Below are 16,597 nucleotides of genomic sequence, written 5' to 3' on the forward strand. Positions count from 1 at the left end.
TAAAATATAATAACTTTGGCATTATTTCAACAAAAAAAGTTTATTGGACTGTAGAGAAAATTATATTATTTCATACACTTAAGTTCACCGAACCGACATTTATCTACTAGAAAATTTATTGGTTCAACATATTCATGCCTTTAGTAAAGAAGACTCAAACTAGATTAAACAAAATTATTTATTGTATATATATGCTAATACATGAAAATACCTAATATATTATCAAAGTAAATAATTTATATTAGTCAGAGTAATTCATTTTAATATCTACTGCCATCGCTTGGTAAGTTTTCTATAAGAAATGTTTGGTACCTAGGTATAAAATATTCACGCAGATATTTTTTAAAATAATCCAACACTACTGATACTATTTACACATATAAGCTCTAATATAATGTTTTTGTTTTATGTTACGTTTCAATAATACAATTAAAATTATTATAACTGAAACAGTACCGCCATCTAGCGATGAGTTATAAATATTTTACATGGAATTAAACCATAAAATGATTCTAATCAGAATTACCATTTTAGATATCGATTTTTATTGTAGAAATTTTTAAAAATTTTTTGAATTATAAATTAAATAACGGTGTGTTTATTCTTATATAAATTAGTATTTAACATAAACATACCAACAGAAAACAACTTCATTACCATCTAGCGACTATTCTCATTATCAGTTATGTACATACGAGCATGGAGAAAGCTATTCGACAGTCAATTTGAGTTTTCCAGTTACATTCAAAGATGGCAATTCTGTCAGTGTAACTAAGAAGATATTTTACCATAGCAATTATTTTTTGTTTATACTTAAAATATTTAAAATAAAAAATATCATTTAGTTTTTTTTTATTTTTATTTTTTCCAATAATACTAAGCATTAACAAAGCAGTAAAAGTCTTGTTTCTTTCTAACAATTCCAGTAGGTCCGTCAGAATACTCGCAAATACCGAATTTCTTAATAAGTAAACAACTCTTTTTGGGGTTCCCCCACCTCCCTCGGAATGTCATCCAAGAAGGCAGTGTTTCATGTCCAATATGGTAAATTTTAACGTTGTTCCAAGTCTTCCACGGAGTTCCATACCTAAAATATAGATTTTTGAGAATAAAATTTGGTAAGTTATATATTGTAAAAACAGATTTGTGTTAAAAAAAATTAATAATACTACGAGGTGTGCCAAATAATACAAATTGACATGACAAAACCTATCTTCAAATTGCGGATTTATATTTTATCTCGGTTTAATGTAAAGTTTATTAATATGTCAGGTTTTTAAATGAACCACCAGTTAGAAGAAGGAAATGAATCCAAAAATAGATTTTTGGGAAATCAATAAATATACTGTTTATTCGCTATATTCATTTTTTTCTTAAAATCCACAAGGAATCTAAGTTCCTGTAGTTGGCTGTATACCATAATATAACAAAAAATTTTATTAAAAATCCTTTATAAAAGGTATATAATTTAAAAACCCAATCGGGCTATATCACAAAACGTTTTCGGAATCCATATTCCATTATCAGTGCACCTAAAAAGTATATAACCACTTAATTAAAAAGAACGTGAGATTTAAATTTTGACCAAGCTTAATACAAAATGTGGTTAAGGTGGGTATACATGTATTGAGCCACTAAATATGTGGGTAAAAACTCGTTAAAAATTGTTTTTTAAATTTGGTTTACATTATATGGTGATAAATTCTATGATGTTAAAGTTACCAGTGGATTTGGTAACATGGCGACGTATGACTCCACGTGAAGTTGCTGGTCCTGCATCGAGTTAGAATCTATTTAGAGGGCATCACGTGACTAAAAACGACCTCACTTCGGCCATATTGTTAAGATTGTTTTGACACTTTTGACAGATCGTATATGTTTGTTTACGTTTGTTGTTTTTCGAATACTTTTAAATTTATAATACTTTTATAGAAACTGTAATAATATATTGTGATAGTGCATAATAATGGTTTCTTGTTCTCAACGTAGTTGCAGTAGCAGAAGCAATGTTAATAAAAAATCTTCAGGAATAACGTTCTACAGGTTAGTATACAAATATGTAAACAAAGTAATGGCCCGTACTTCAGAGAATAAATTAATAGTATTTGACTGTATTAATTTATCTTTATGTATAATATATCGTGTTTTTAGTGTTTACCGCGGGATAAATAAATCATAGTTTATTAAAAATGTATTGCACTTTTTTAGATTATGATTAAATCTTCGGAATAACTAGTCATATTTTTATAGCAGTTTTAATATTATCGAGTCCGGCCATGATCCCATCGCCATATTGATATCATCGTTAGCCACGCCTACCTACGCAGTTTTTAATACACACGTTAATATGCTCATAACTTCTCCATAGATTCTAACTCGATGTGGTCCTGAGACGATGTGTCTACGAGGACCTGATGAAAGCAACTGATTGAAATGACAATCTTGACAAGTTAGGATGGAAGTCCGAACAAAGCAGTCAGTGTAACTTCATGTGTTAGTCCAATTAAGACAGAAGCCAACACTATTTAAAAATTGAAAAAGTTAAAATTAAAATAATGTAGCAGTAGCTACCATCAATGTTGTTGTTTTAAGTTGTTAATTTGTCCTGAATGTATTTTTAAGAAAATGGTGGGAATTGTTTTATTAATTAATGTATGTGGTGAGAAAATTGTGTAGGTATTGTTAGGCAACCAACTATACATACGTCTTAAAGTAGTGTGAATTAGAGATTCCAATATACGGCCCCTTATGTTTTCTCAACATTTGGTACCTGGAAAATGGAAAATAGACATATGTGGAAAGTCGAATTCTTGAAAATTTATTGTTGATGGGTGAAATAGGAATTGATATATTTTATATTTGGAGGTGATGTTGAGTGAATAAAATAAAAGCTTATGTAATCTAATGTAATAGTTCATATAATATTTAACTTATAACTTAAGCATAGAAGGCCCTCTATGTTAAAAAGCAACATGTGATACCTGGTAAATGTAAAACTTTTTAAGTTACAAGTTCTTGAACCTAAATAACTAATTAGGTGTTCACGGAAGAAGTTGGTTTGTTGTTTTGTGTGTGTTCACAAATATATGAGATGAACAAAAATTGATGGTTGGGACGTGGTTTTTGTAATATGATGATCGTATAGTACTCAACTTATAACTTAAGAAGAAAAGGCCCTATCGGCCCTATTTTTTTCTTTTTTAATAAATGCATCTAATATAAAGTACAGTTTGGTTGTTACGTTCTTCGTTACCGCTACGTTACGCTACGTATGTTAACAGCTTCTTTATTTTACATATCCCTAATTTTCTATCAATTATTCTCTCTTTCTATGTTTAAATAATTTATATCAATATAACGGCTCTTTATTTTTGTTTATCGTTTTATTTTTATCCTAAATATCAAAATAATTGGCGATAAAATTCTACTTTTCATTTTCTGTCTTGTCTACTAACTTTTCGATGTCCGTGGTATCTCCAAATTTTAATATTTATACATCATTTAATTTCCCTTCTCATTATTTAATCAATATCCCTTCTTCTTAGAACTTTAAATGTTTAAATATCTCGTTCCAAAGAGATCAGGCCCTTTTCGTCGTCAACCATTCAGCTATATTATATCCAGCTTATAACCAGTAACAAGATCTTTCCGATCTAAATGTTTGTCGATTTTCTGTAACTTGGGTCTCTTGTAATGGGACCCAAGTTACAAGGGAAAAAATACTGGCATTAGCTTTGCGACTCTACCAGGCTCGATCTAAAAGATGGTATAGCACTCGTCCATCACCAAATCCATTCCAGGGATTAGCTTTGCCATTCCGCCAGGCTCCATCCCAAAAAATGATGCAGTACTCGCCCATCTGTTAAACTAGCAAGACACCTTATATCATACCTACTATTAGCAATTTTTCATCCAGCAGCCATTTAGGTAAGTAAAACAGTAGGGCCAGTCAAGTGTTTTGTTTGGACAATTTTTTTTCTTTCTTTGTTATTAACCCATTTGGCAAATTTCTACATTACTTACTGTAAGGTAGAGGCAGGTGTATTTATTTAAATAAAACGTTTGTTTAGATTTTGTATTATGTTTTGATCTACCAGTAAATATTACAAAATTTAGTGGTATACATACCCCGTCATATCTGTTAATTTTGGCACTTTAACATATTCTTGTACTCCCGGGGATCCCCACATCCCGTGTGATCCATAAGCAGAAAATACTACAGGATGGTCGCCTTGGGTGCGAATAAGCTCTGGGTATTTGCCTAAATGCACACTTTTCTTTTCAATCTCATCCAATTTAAAATACCTAAAAAGACAAAAATTTATTTTAATAAATTATAATATTTGAAAAATTTTCAGATGATCGATAAGGCAAGATAAATATTGCAGACACGCTTAATATAAAATTGTTGGTTAACTACGGACTAATTGAATTCTTTCGAGTTTTAGCTATATTTTTAATTAGTTAAAAAGCAGAGCAAGCATATTTTTGCAGGTGATGAAAATCACATTTTTAATTAACTAATATTTGAAGTTTTGATTTCCACTCCGGAAATTGTTCTCAAAAGAGATTTTTGTACAAATTATGTAAAAATGTGTATAACCAAAGATTTTGATATTGGCTGTCATTTCAAAGTTGACATGCTTGAGGCCAACAGCTAATAGTGGCTACAACACATTTTTAGGGTGGTGTTTTTACCCTAGGAATATCTAATTCTGACTGTTTTTGTTTGTTTCATGTTATATGTTTGTATATTGCGTGTTGCATATGTGTTGTTAGATTGTAGACGATGTGTTTGACCTATTACTCGGCTATTGTTGGTATATTCTTGTTGTTGACTTTTTCTTTTAGTATTGGCAACCAAAGCCGGCTACATTCTGCTAATAGGTTTGCTACACATGTTTCTTTGTTAAGTAGTATGAAGGCTGTTTCTTTGATTTTTCTCTTTTTCATATCTGTTCATATCTTTTCATGATTATTGATGCATCTTTCCATTGTGGTCTGTGTTCGATATCCCAGGCATGTTTGCATACCTGGGATTTCTTTAAGTCTCTGTTCTTGATATATGTTTCATGCTCATTTATCCTGACATTAAGTGGTATTGTTGTTCCTCCCACGTAGAAATTGTTGCATTCATAGGGTATTGTATAGATGTAGTTTTTTATCTTTCTTGTGTGTTGTTAGGTTTGGTTTTGGATAGGATGGACCTTAGTGTGGTGTTTGTTTGAATGTTGTATTTATTTCCTGTCCTCTTCAGTTTTTCTGAAAAGCTCTTTATATATAGTATTGTTGTCTTCTTTGAGTCCCTTCTTATGAGTGTTTCTGGTTTTAGTCAGAACATTTGTTAGCAGGTGTTTCTTTTCCTGAAATGCATTTTCATTAGAACAGCAGCTTCGGGCTCTATCACATAGGGATTAGATTATTCCTTTTTTTATGTTTCTGTTGTGGTTATTTAAATATCTGTTTGTTGGGTTGGTTTTCTGTAGACTTCAGTTGCATACCTTGTGTCTTCTTTTGTGATTAGCATGTCCAGAAAAAGAAGTATGTTACTCTGTTACTTGTTCCATGGTGAATTTGTTTGATTCTTCCTTTTATGACTTAATCCTTAAAAAACTGATACAATCGGATATAACAAACAAAATAGTAGGTCCCATAAAATGACATACAAAAAAGGCATTTATATTGCTTATAATGAACAAATCGGTTAGATCAAACGTATTTCTTGGAACACTAGCAGTTAAAATATTGGTTACAGCGTACAATTTCAAGTACATATCTGTACCTCAGATGATACACCATCCATTTTTTTCAATTACGACATTCTTACGCACTGTATAATAAATAAATAATAAATAATTATAACCAACGCATGATGTAAATGAGAGTAGATACAATGTTCAATATCATATTGTTTCCACATCTTAATAAATAAGTTTAAAAGTGCTATCCTGTAAAGTTATGAAAATGGACATTGTAGTGTTGTATTTCTCACGGGTATTACCGATATTTAGTACCACGAAATGAGAAGTAAGGATTTATTAATTTATGGTTATAGTACATCCGGGCAGGCATCTATACTTGATTACTTGTCCTTTAGACATTTAGACCTCCCAAGACGGGTCCATTGTATTACAAAATTTTGTTTATATTACACCATTTGGCACAAGCCAAGAGTTTCTGAATTTGAATTTAGTTGTGTCTAACCTTCATAGAAAACATGTCACGGAAACAATTTACTATTGAGGAACAGTTTGGAATAATTTGCTGAGTCGGCTCCAGTGATTCCGCGAGTTCGATTGCCCGGGAATTTAAAACGTCACGCTCAACAATTGCTGGAATGATGAAACGGCGAGAGAAAATTATTATGCAATTTAATAAGCGTGAAAAAGGAAAACGCGTTCGGTCATCAAATCACAGTAACATTGAATGTGCTTTACTCGATTGGTTCAAACAACAACGCGCAAACAATGTACCCGTGAGTGGGCCGGTGCTTCAGGTAAAGGCTGACGCTTTCGCTGTGATTTTGAAGAAGTATTTTAGGTGTAATGCTTCCTGGGTTCAACGTTTCCGAGCTCGCCACAATATTGTCCATGGAAAAATGTCAGGTGAGTCAGCAGTTGTTGACAGATCAATTACTAAATGCTTGGGTTGAAAATGTGTAGCCTACACTTAGGTCCGGCTATAGCGATGATGAAATTTTTAGTGCTGACGAGATGGAGTTATTTTTTAGACTGATACCTGATCACACGTTAAAGTTTAAAGGGAAGAAATGTTCCGGTGGTAAACTCTCAAAAGAGCGAGTTACAGTTCTTGTTGCAGCCAACATGTTCGGTTCCATAAAAAGGAAGCTTTTGGTGACAGGAAAAAGTAAAATGCTGCGCTGTTTTAAAAACGTGAAAATTCTCCCTGTTGATTACGACTTCAATAAAAAAGCCTGGATGACGTCGGCTATTTTTGAAAAGACTTTAATAAAATGGGACAGTGAACTTTTACTGAAGAAAAGAAACACATATTTTTAATTGTCGACAACTGTCCGTCCCACTCCCCAGTTGACAGGTTAAAACAAATTAAACTCGTTTTTCTGCCTCCAAATTGTACGTCCGTACTGCAGCCCATGGACCAACGAGTTATAAGAAGTCTTAAAGCATGCTTTCGGAAAGAATTGGTGTACACAATCATCGAAAAGAGAGAGAATAACGACGATACGAAAGTCAGTATTCTTGACGCTATACTAATGATATCAAAGGCATGGGAATATGTGCGGAAGGAAACGATCATCAATTGTTTTCGTTTTTACGGCCTAACTAACAACTTACAACCATCAGGAATCGCATACAACGATATTGCACAAACGCATTTGCAGGATGCCGTTTCCCTTCTTAGTTCTGACTGCTCTGCAGATGACTATGTACGAGTGGATGACGAAATAAGTACGAGCGAAGAACTGAGTGCGTACTGAGTCACCAAACTAGTGACAAACAAAGTACTGATGAGGCTGATGGAAAATTGGAAGATTTCGGCAAAATCCCTACTGTTGCTAAAGCGTATGCTGCTGGTTCCACCATAAGAGCATTTATTCAGACTTCTGAAACTTCCCAGAGTGTGAAAGAATCATTATCGATTGTTTCCACATCAATTGAAAAAATGATTTTTCAGAAGTTCAAGGAAGTCGACAAACAAAAATTACAGATTTTTTCATTAAATATTCAGGTAAAATGTTGTATTTACATATTTTGTACTACATAAAAAATGTATATATTTTTCTTTGTCTATTTAAAAATAAATAGTACATGTATGCCTACATTTTTATAATACAAAGATTTTGAGAAGCCGTTATATTATGAGTATACTTTATTGACTACTTATACTTATTTCAATACACATTCTACATATATGTAGGTACATATTTAGATTTACGTAAGTACAATAAACACATATTTGAAATGTTATGTATATGTTATTATAACATATAAGTATAGATAAAGTAACACATTTTTGCGTCATAAACCTAGGTACAACGAACTAACTGTTCCTACCAGTATAATATCGTTTATAGCAACCTGTTCATTATAACCGATAGAACCGCTTACAGAGAACACTGGCTACAACGTACAAAAACCACCAGTCCCCTGAAGTTCGTTATAAACGATTTTGACTGTATTTGCTATAGGCTATCTTTCGCTAGGTTATAGAATGTTGCTGTAGATTAGAACGGTTAAATCTTTTCAACTTTTCAGCCACTTCTATTGGATAAATAAAATAGTACCTAAACCTTCTCTTCCATACATAAAAGGTTCTGTTACATATCTGGTTTAAATATGGAATTCATTATAGTTACTTTCTTCATGGATTGTTAAGTTTAGTTTTACGTAACGATCCATTTTTAGTATCTCCATTTAAACTTTTTTTTAGTTTTCAAGATTATGAAAACATTGAAGGCCCAAACTAAGTGAAGAAAAAGAGGTAGAATACCTACTTTTATAATATTTTATTAACAACTATTTATATATTAATCTCAGAATATAGATCACTGTCGTTTTACTTAATCTAAACCTCTTATAAAGTCTCTATCATTACAAAAATTAAAATGGTCGATTCCGCTTCAAATATTAAATTCTCGGAGTAAGTTTATAAACATTAAACATCAAATTTCCGATTTTATTAAATCTTCTAATACCGGATTCATGTCTCTCAACCACAATAATAAAGTATATAGGTTACGTTTTTGGTTTTGCGATAACCTACAACATAATAGACTACAATAAATACAATTTATCTTCCAGATAACTTCTTATTCGGTACTTTATTTGGTAGATAAATATTTTTTATTTTATCTGTCAGATAAGTTTATTCGTGTCAGTTGGTAGTTCAGATTTCTTTCCTAGGTGGCGCTAGGTGTTTAAATCTAAACTACAATAAAGCTTTAAATTATTTTGTTTATTAAATATTATCTTATCACTACAGACAACTAATACGATAACGGCAATATATAGAAAATGGAAGAAAATCTTCAAAGCAACAATATAAGACAGGCGTATAGATATCTACGCAATTTAAGAGAAGGATACAAACCCCGAACAAATCTATGCAGAAATCAAGAACGGCAAATAACCAGCGATCCAAAAGAAATAAAGTCAGTCTGGAAAACCTATTTCCAAACTCTTTTAGGGACACAAGAAAATGAAGAGCATATGGACATGCATCACAATGAGGGAGACACCGAAAATATAGAACCCCCAACGATGGAAGAGGTAAAACAGGCAATACGAGCACAAAAGAACAATAAGGCTCCAGGTATTGACAACGTCCCCCCTGAACTATATAAATTAGGTAGTAATCACCTAGTAGGACAAATGCATATGCTCATGAACAAGATTTGGAATGATGAAAAGATCCCTAATGATTTTAAAACCGGGATTATATGCCCAATCTATAAAAAAGGGGATAAACTGAAGTGCGAAAATTATCGCGGCATAACCCTCTTGTGCACGACGTACAAAATTTTTACTTACATACTAAACAAACGACTTCAACAACTAACTGAAAATATTGTCGGGGAATATCAAACCGGTTTCCGACAAGGAAGATCTACAACTGACCAACTATTCACATATTCATAGATTTTAAACAAGCCTACGACACAATTAATAGGAAGTTATATCAAATATTGCAGAGCTTTAATATCCCCCAAAAATACATCCGACTGGTAAAAACAACAATGGATTCGTCAATAGCAACTGTCAGAGTCCAAAATGAGCTCACTGAAAACTTTACAATAGTCCAAGGATTAAAGCAAGGAGACGGGCTGGCACACCTGACCTTGGAGTATGTGATAAGACTGTGTATGTGAGAGAGAGTAAAAGAAAATTCCTAAGAAAGTCTTCGAATGAAAAGTCCTAAGAAAGATATTTGGACCTATTAATGAAAACGGAATATGGAGATCCAGGTACAACCATGAACTCTATTAACTGTTCAAAGAGACACCGATCTCAGAATTCGTTAAACTTCAGAGACTTCGCTGGGCTGGTCATGTAGTAAGAATGGAGACAGAAAGATTGCCGAAAAGAGCCCTAGATAGTAAAATGCAAGACCAAAAGGAAGGCCACGGAAAAGATGGGAGGATGAAGTGGCAGTGGACGCGTAAAATTTGCTAGACGTGAGAACCTGGAAAAGATCGGCGCGGGACCGACAAGGTTGGAGGCATAGTTTGGAGGAGGCCAAGGTCCGATTTGGGCTGTAGCGCCATTGGAGATGGAGACAGACACCTAACATTTTTGTCAATTTTTCGAAAAATTGAATCATGTTATTAATTATACTAATATATACATATTATTATTAGTATTATTAATTAAACGTATCATTTCAAGAACAAATTAAGACTGACTTAGTAAGTTGAAATGTCAGTTGGCAGTGCAGATTTAATTCCTAGGTGGCGTAGTTACACTACCGGACAAACAGTGTGACTTGTCGTCCTAACCTTTTATATGGATAAATGTGTTATTAAAGAGAGGATTCTTTATATTTAAAACTATCCACGTTGCATATATAATAATGTTAAGGAAATTCGGCGATTATATAATGAAGGCACAATTATCACAAAAATAGTTATTTAACTTGTATACAAATTAGAATATATGTAAATAGACTAACCTCTGCTGCTCGTTGTAGGTATAAAAGGCACCAGAGGTGTGTGCTGCTAGATATAGTTGATCAGGTACATTTTTTCCAACAAAAGAAAGACTCATGTGTTCCCAGTCGCCAACGTGGTTTCCAATTGTCTTTATATTACCAAGACAAGTGTTGAATATTCTTAAAGCTGGGACTTTACCTTGAATACAATTATATTTAGTTAGAGTATCAAATAAAAGTACAAATAATGTTAACTGTTTTACAAATAAGTGTTCAAGTTATAAATAAACAAATATTAACCAATTTCATCTCAAAAACCCATCATCCAATTATTTAATATTGTAGTTTACTGAAAATAATGTGTAGTAAAAAATCAAAACTATACATATATTTACTGGAGGCTTTTAAGCGACTACGACATCTATCTAGTATGACTCATTTACACTTAGTCGTTCGGAGTCGACTTTGACAGACTTTGACAAAGTCGATTATGTTTATGTCAGGTATAATATATAAACTTAATGATACACTACACAGATATACCTCGAGAGGCTAACTATACTCAAAATTAGATATAGCAATTTAAGACTATATCGTAATGACAGCATAATAACCGCTAAATTTGTTTACATCTTAAATAAAGCATACATTTAGTTATTTTAAAGCCGTAAAAGTTATTATCTAGATATTATATTCCAAAATACTTCTCAAGTGCATTGGTTTTCTTCATGATTTATCAATATTAGATGTTACAAAAATTAAAAACTGTAAATATTTATTTGTAGTTACATAATCTAACGTTGTCGTGAATTTGAAAATCTGTTATCATAACAAAATAATCTCTTGATTTGAAAATAAGTTGTATTTTTAGAATTGGTTACCTACTAATCTTTACTGACAAATTTATACCGGAAATTTGCGACCTTATTAGAAACTTAATTAGTTTGACTATTTATCATATATGTACATATACACTTACTACCATGTAAAACTAGCATGTACTTAAATTTATAATAAACAGTTTTTCGTTTTTTTTGATAAATTTGGCTAATAATAAATTCGTTTTAGTAGAATATCTCTAAGCTAGTTTTAAGGAAGGAGAGTTTTCGAAATTAAACTTATTTTGTACTGAATTACTTATATTGTAAGAAAATCTCAACAGTAGTAACGTTATTATGCTGTATATGCTGTGTGTGCTTCATTTTATGTCCAAACAGTTTTTTCCTATAAAATCTATATTTTTGGAGTTACTCACGTAAAACCGTTTAAAATAATGCGTTTTTGACACATAGGGGAAGGTGGAAGGGGAATATCGACCGCAGGGTAATATCGATCATCGATCACTCTAAAATTTCATCTAATCGACGTCGCAGAGTAAAACGAATGCGCACATGTTGAATGCATCAACAAACGGTGGTGCACTTGCCACTTAGTCGTTTTTGATACGCCATAGGTACTTAATGTCTAGTAAATTTGTGTTTTGTGGAAGATTGTTATAAGATTCTACAATCGTCAATTAAGGTAAGAGCTCCTTTATTAGCTGAAGTCAGCATTTTAGTATTTAAAATGCATAAAAACATATTTCTAGAATACAGATATCACAAAATCATATTATTTCAGGTTAAGTGTTTTCTAAAAAAGTAATGAGCACACTTTCGGATAAAATTGACCATAGTGGTCGATTTTACCCCAATGTGATCGATATTACCCTAATTGTGATAGGTCTTAGTTGATGTTATTTATTTCAGATGCCACAAACATATCACAGAAAAACAACACGGTCTTCATGGGGTGAAGAGGTGATGGAAAGAGCCCTTAGCGATATAGCTGACAAAATACTTTCGATAAGAGGAGCATCCAAGTTATACAACATCCCTTATGGAACATTGCAAGGCCGATTAAGAGGTCGTTTTGAGGCCAAAAGAATTACACTAGGACGAAAAGCTGTCTTTACCAAGGAAGATGAATCCGAATTTTTATCTAGAATTTTAGAACTGTCGAAGGCGTTTTTTGGCCTTACGTCCTGTACTATACGTTAAATGGTTTTTGAATATGCAGAGCAAAACAAAATTGAACATCAATTTAAAATGACAACGAAAATGTGAGGAAAAGAGTGGTTTTATTCATTTATGCACCGTCATCCAGAACTCAGTTTGCGTAAACCAGAAGCAACAAGTTTGAGTAGAATTACTGCTTTTAATCGTGAAGAAATAAAGATATTTTACAAAAACTTGGCAACTCTATCTGATCGTCACACATTTAAACGTCATCAAAATTTGAATGTTGATGAGACGGGTATCAGTAATGTTCATATTCCCTGTAAACTTCTTGCTGCCAAAGGCCAGAAACAAGTTGATGCAATTACCAGTGGTAGACGAGGACAAACCACGACGCTAGTATGCGCTTTCAGTGCCTCAGGTCAATATATTCCACCTATGTTTATTTATAGAAGAAATCGGATGAAAGAAGGTTTGGACAATAGGTCCTATTGGAGCAATATACAGATGTTCCAAATCAGGGTGGATAACGGGACAACTTTTCTTGGAATGGTTGAAACATTTTCAGCGGTATGTTAATGCTTCTAAATACCATCCACTTCTTTTAGTGCTAGATAACCACACAACGCATTCAAGTCTGGCTTCCTACAGGCTTTGTCTCGACACCGGAATAAATCTCTTTTCACTGCCATCGCACACCTCCCACCGTCTCCTGTCTCTAAATATCACATTTTTTTTCTGCATTCAAGAGAGCTTACTACAAAGAATGTGACAAGGATAATAAGATATAAAAAAAATGAGAAAATCGATACCACAGGCGTTGCGGAACATTTTAAAAATGCCTTTAATAGGGCTGCGTCTCTTGAGAAGGCTGTAAATGGTTTTCGAACCACAGAGATCTTTCCCTTTATTCCCGATGTTTTTTGTGAAGAAGAATTAAAATCTATACCAGTAGTTAAACAATATTAAGATAATGTGTCTTCTCTGCCCGATACACATCGAACACCATCGCCAACACCTGTTCCCCTAGTCCTAGATGAACTACCAGGGCCCAGTGGACTCAAAAATAAAAAACTGAGACCAAAAGCAGCACCATCATTAGAAGATTCTTTATCTGAATCAGAATTAGAGGAAGTTTGATCTAAGCAACGATAAGAATACATCTGTGCAGCTAAAAAATGAAAGCTTATCTAGTATATCTTTCAGTGAACTATGCCCTCTACCAGCACTACCAGTTAGTAGTTATACAAAAACTAGAAGCATACAAATTCAACAGTCGACCATTTTAACATCAACACCAATAAAAGAACAATTAGAAAATAAGGATCAAAAAAATTGACTTCGTTCCTTTTTCTACTTTTTTTTATTTATTTCGCATAAACATAGCACGCTATAGGTATTGGTCCAATAGCTTAGTTGATAACACCTTTGTCATTTGGTCCCATGGTAAAGATACATTAGATCTCTTTCTCTTTCACCTGAATGGAATACATCTTAGTATTCACTTCACGATGAAAGTCAAGTCTGAAATTTTTTTGCTATTTCTTTTACAGAAACACCCACCTCACGAATTTTCCTATTTCGTGTATCGAAAACTCACCCATAAAAACCGTTTCATCAATGTCCAGTCACATCATCACCCCGCCTAACTCAATTCTGTTATCAACACTCTTGTTTCTCGTTACATAAAACTTAGCGACGCTCACAAAAAAAAAAGTGTGCTAAAAAGTGAGCTGAAACATGCCTGAACAGAAAAGTATTCGATTAATACGCCGTCTGTGTTGACATACGAAGCAGAAACACTTACTTTAAAAAAAAATCCAAACTAAGAGTCACACAAAGAAGAATGGAGCAGTCCATGTTAGCAGTAACTCTGCAAGACAAAATAAAAAACGAAGAGGTCAGGTGAAGAACCAAGGTGACTGACCATCGAAAGAATAGGCAAACTAAAATAGAAATGGGCAGGAGATATAGCTAAAATGATGGATGGTCGATGAACAAAGAAGTTATTGAAATGGAGACCAAGGGAAGACAAGAGAAGTGTCGGTCGACCACCTACACGATAGGCTGACGATTTAAGAAAAAAAAATAAAAATTGGATGAGAGTGGCGCAAGATCACATCTTGCGTCACATCTCTGTGACAATCACAGATCATTCAAAATCAATGCAATAAGGGTACTGTTACGATAAATTCTGACCCAAAACCGTAAACATATTTATTACTAATATTCTCATTCATTCACGTATTTTCTAGGTAATACCTACCTGACACACGATGGGTCCCCCTCCGCTATAAAAACAACAATCGAACTTTCTGGAGACGAGCCGATGTAAAAATACCAGTTTCGAGACCATTCGCCGCTCTGTCTAGTCCAGAAAGCCATCGACTTTTCTAGTCTAACGGTATTGGGTATATAACAGTACTTTTTGGAGAAAACGGTCAGTCAGAACAGAAGATAGATAAATTATGTAATTATTAGTCAAATAAATTGTTGTACAGTGGTTTAATAAATTGATATAAATTATCGTGTTTTAGTAAATTAAAATAAGAACAATAAATTAGAATTAATAAAAACATAACAGTACATTATATAATTCAATAAAGTTACTCTTAAAAAGCGGCTACCACAAAACTCAAATCAATAGGAGCATTCAAAAATAACTTAACACCATTTCATCCAAAAAGAAACCTTCTCATCTGATCAAACCAAAATCTTTTTACCTTTTATCAAAGGGCTAATTGACAAGATCCGTAAAACTATGATAAATGAGAAAATCAGTACAACAGACGTTGCGCAACTTATTAAAAATGTCTTTAATAAGGCTGCGTCAGTTAAGACGGCTGTAAATGGTTTTCGAACAACAACGATCTTTCCCTTCAATACCGATGATTTTGTGAAGAAGAATTAATATCCATACCAGTAGTTGAAGAATATTAAGATAATGTGTGTTCTCTGTCCGATACACATCAAACACCCTCGCCAACAACAGTTCCTCTAGATGAACTACCAGGGCCCAGTGGAGTCCAAAATAAAAAACTGAGACCAAAAGCAACACCATCATCATAAGATTCTTTATCTGAATCAGAATTAGAGAAAGTTTCAGACATTGATCTAAAGCGACGATAAGAATACATCTGTGCAGCTAAAAAATGAAAGCTTATCTAGTATATCTTTCAGTGAACTATGCCCTCTACCAGCACTACCAGTCAGTAGTTATACAAAAACTAGAAGCATACGAATTCAACAGTCGACCATTTTAACATCAACACCAATAAAAGAACAATTAGAAAATAAGGAGCAAAAAAATGCAAACGAAGAGGAGAGGTTGAGAAAGTTAAGTGAACAATTGGAGCTACTAAGATAAAAACATAAAAATTAATCAAGAAGAAGACTTACGGCATGAAAACACACCAAATACGAGAAAACTATGTGCAGTATGTTCAGAGTTTGGATCAAATGAATTATGGTGGAGATGTCGTCTCTGTGGTCTCTGGGCTTATGCAGACTGCACGGAAGCGGATACTGCTACTCTTTATATTTACTCAAACTGTAAATATAACTAAAGAAATATGTATTTTATACTTAAACCTAAGTAAACTTAACCACTGAATTTGACTATCCTTGATCGATAATACCCATCTCCATTTTCGATATTACCCGATTGATCGATATTAACTACCCGAAGTTTTTGAGTTTCAAAAATATGTATTTTTAAAATATTTGTAATTATTTTATAATATTTTTGAAGCAGTAATTGGTTAACTGAATGTTTATATTATAAGTTTCAAATTCGTAAAACCTATAGTAAACAGTCTATAACAGTTTTGTCTTAAGTAGTCGATATTCCCTCACCTTCCCCTAACTTGTGAACCTTCAGTCACGAATAATTCCAAAACTATTGACTTTTTGTAAAAACTCTAAGGAACAATCTTGTCTTAAAATTCACTATTCTATCGGCTATCATAGTT

General features: G+C 33.1%; 1 protein-coding gene across 5 annotated transcripts in view; it reads right to left on the reverse strand.

Moving 5' to 3' along the window:
* Positions 1 to 840: 840 nt before the first annotated feature.
* Positions 841 to 16,597, reverse strand: part of LOC140439504 (uncharacterized) — a 177,302-nt gene continuing 161,545 nt past the window's right edge. For all 5 annotated transcript variants that reach the window (XM_072529452.1, XM_072529454.1, XM_072529456.1 and 2 more), the window contains 3 exons: positions 10,651 to 10,828; positions 4,129 to 4,305; positions 841 to 1,087 (listed from right to left, as the gene is read on the reverse strand). In XM_072529452.1, the coding sequence (XP_072385553.1) occupies positions 877 to 1,087; positions 4,129 to 4,305; positions 10,651 to 10,828 (566 nt within the window). In that variant the 3' untranslated portion in view covers positions 841 to 876. The remainder of the gene's footprint in view (positions 1,088 to 4,128; positions 4,306 to 10,650; positions 10,829 to 16,597) is intronic.

This window comes from Diabrotica undecimpunctata, chromosome 4 (assembly GCF_040954645.1).
Source record: "Diabrotica undecimpunctata isolate CICGRU chromosome 4, icDiaUnde3, whole genome shotgun sequence".
Taxonomy (NCBI): domain Eukaryota; kingdom Metazoa; phylum Arthropoda; class Insecta; order Coleoptera; family Chrysomelidae; genus Diabrotica; species Diabrotica undecimpunctata.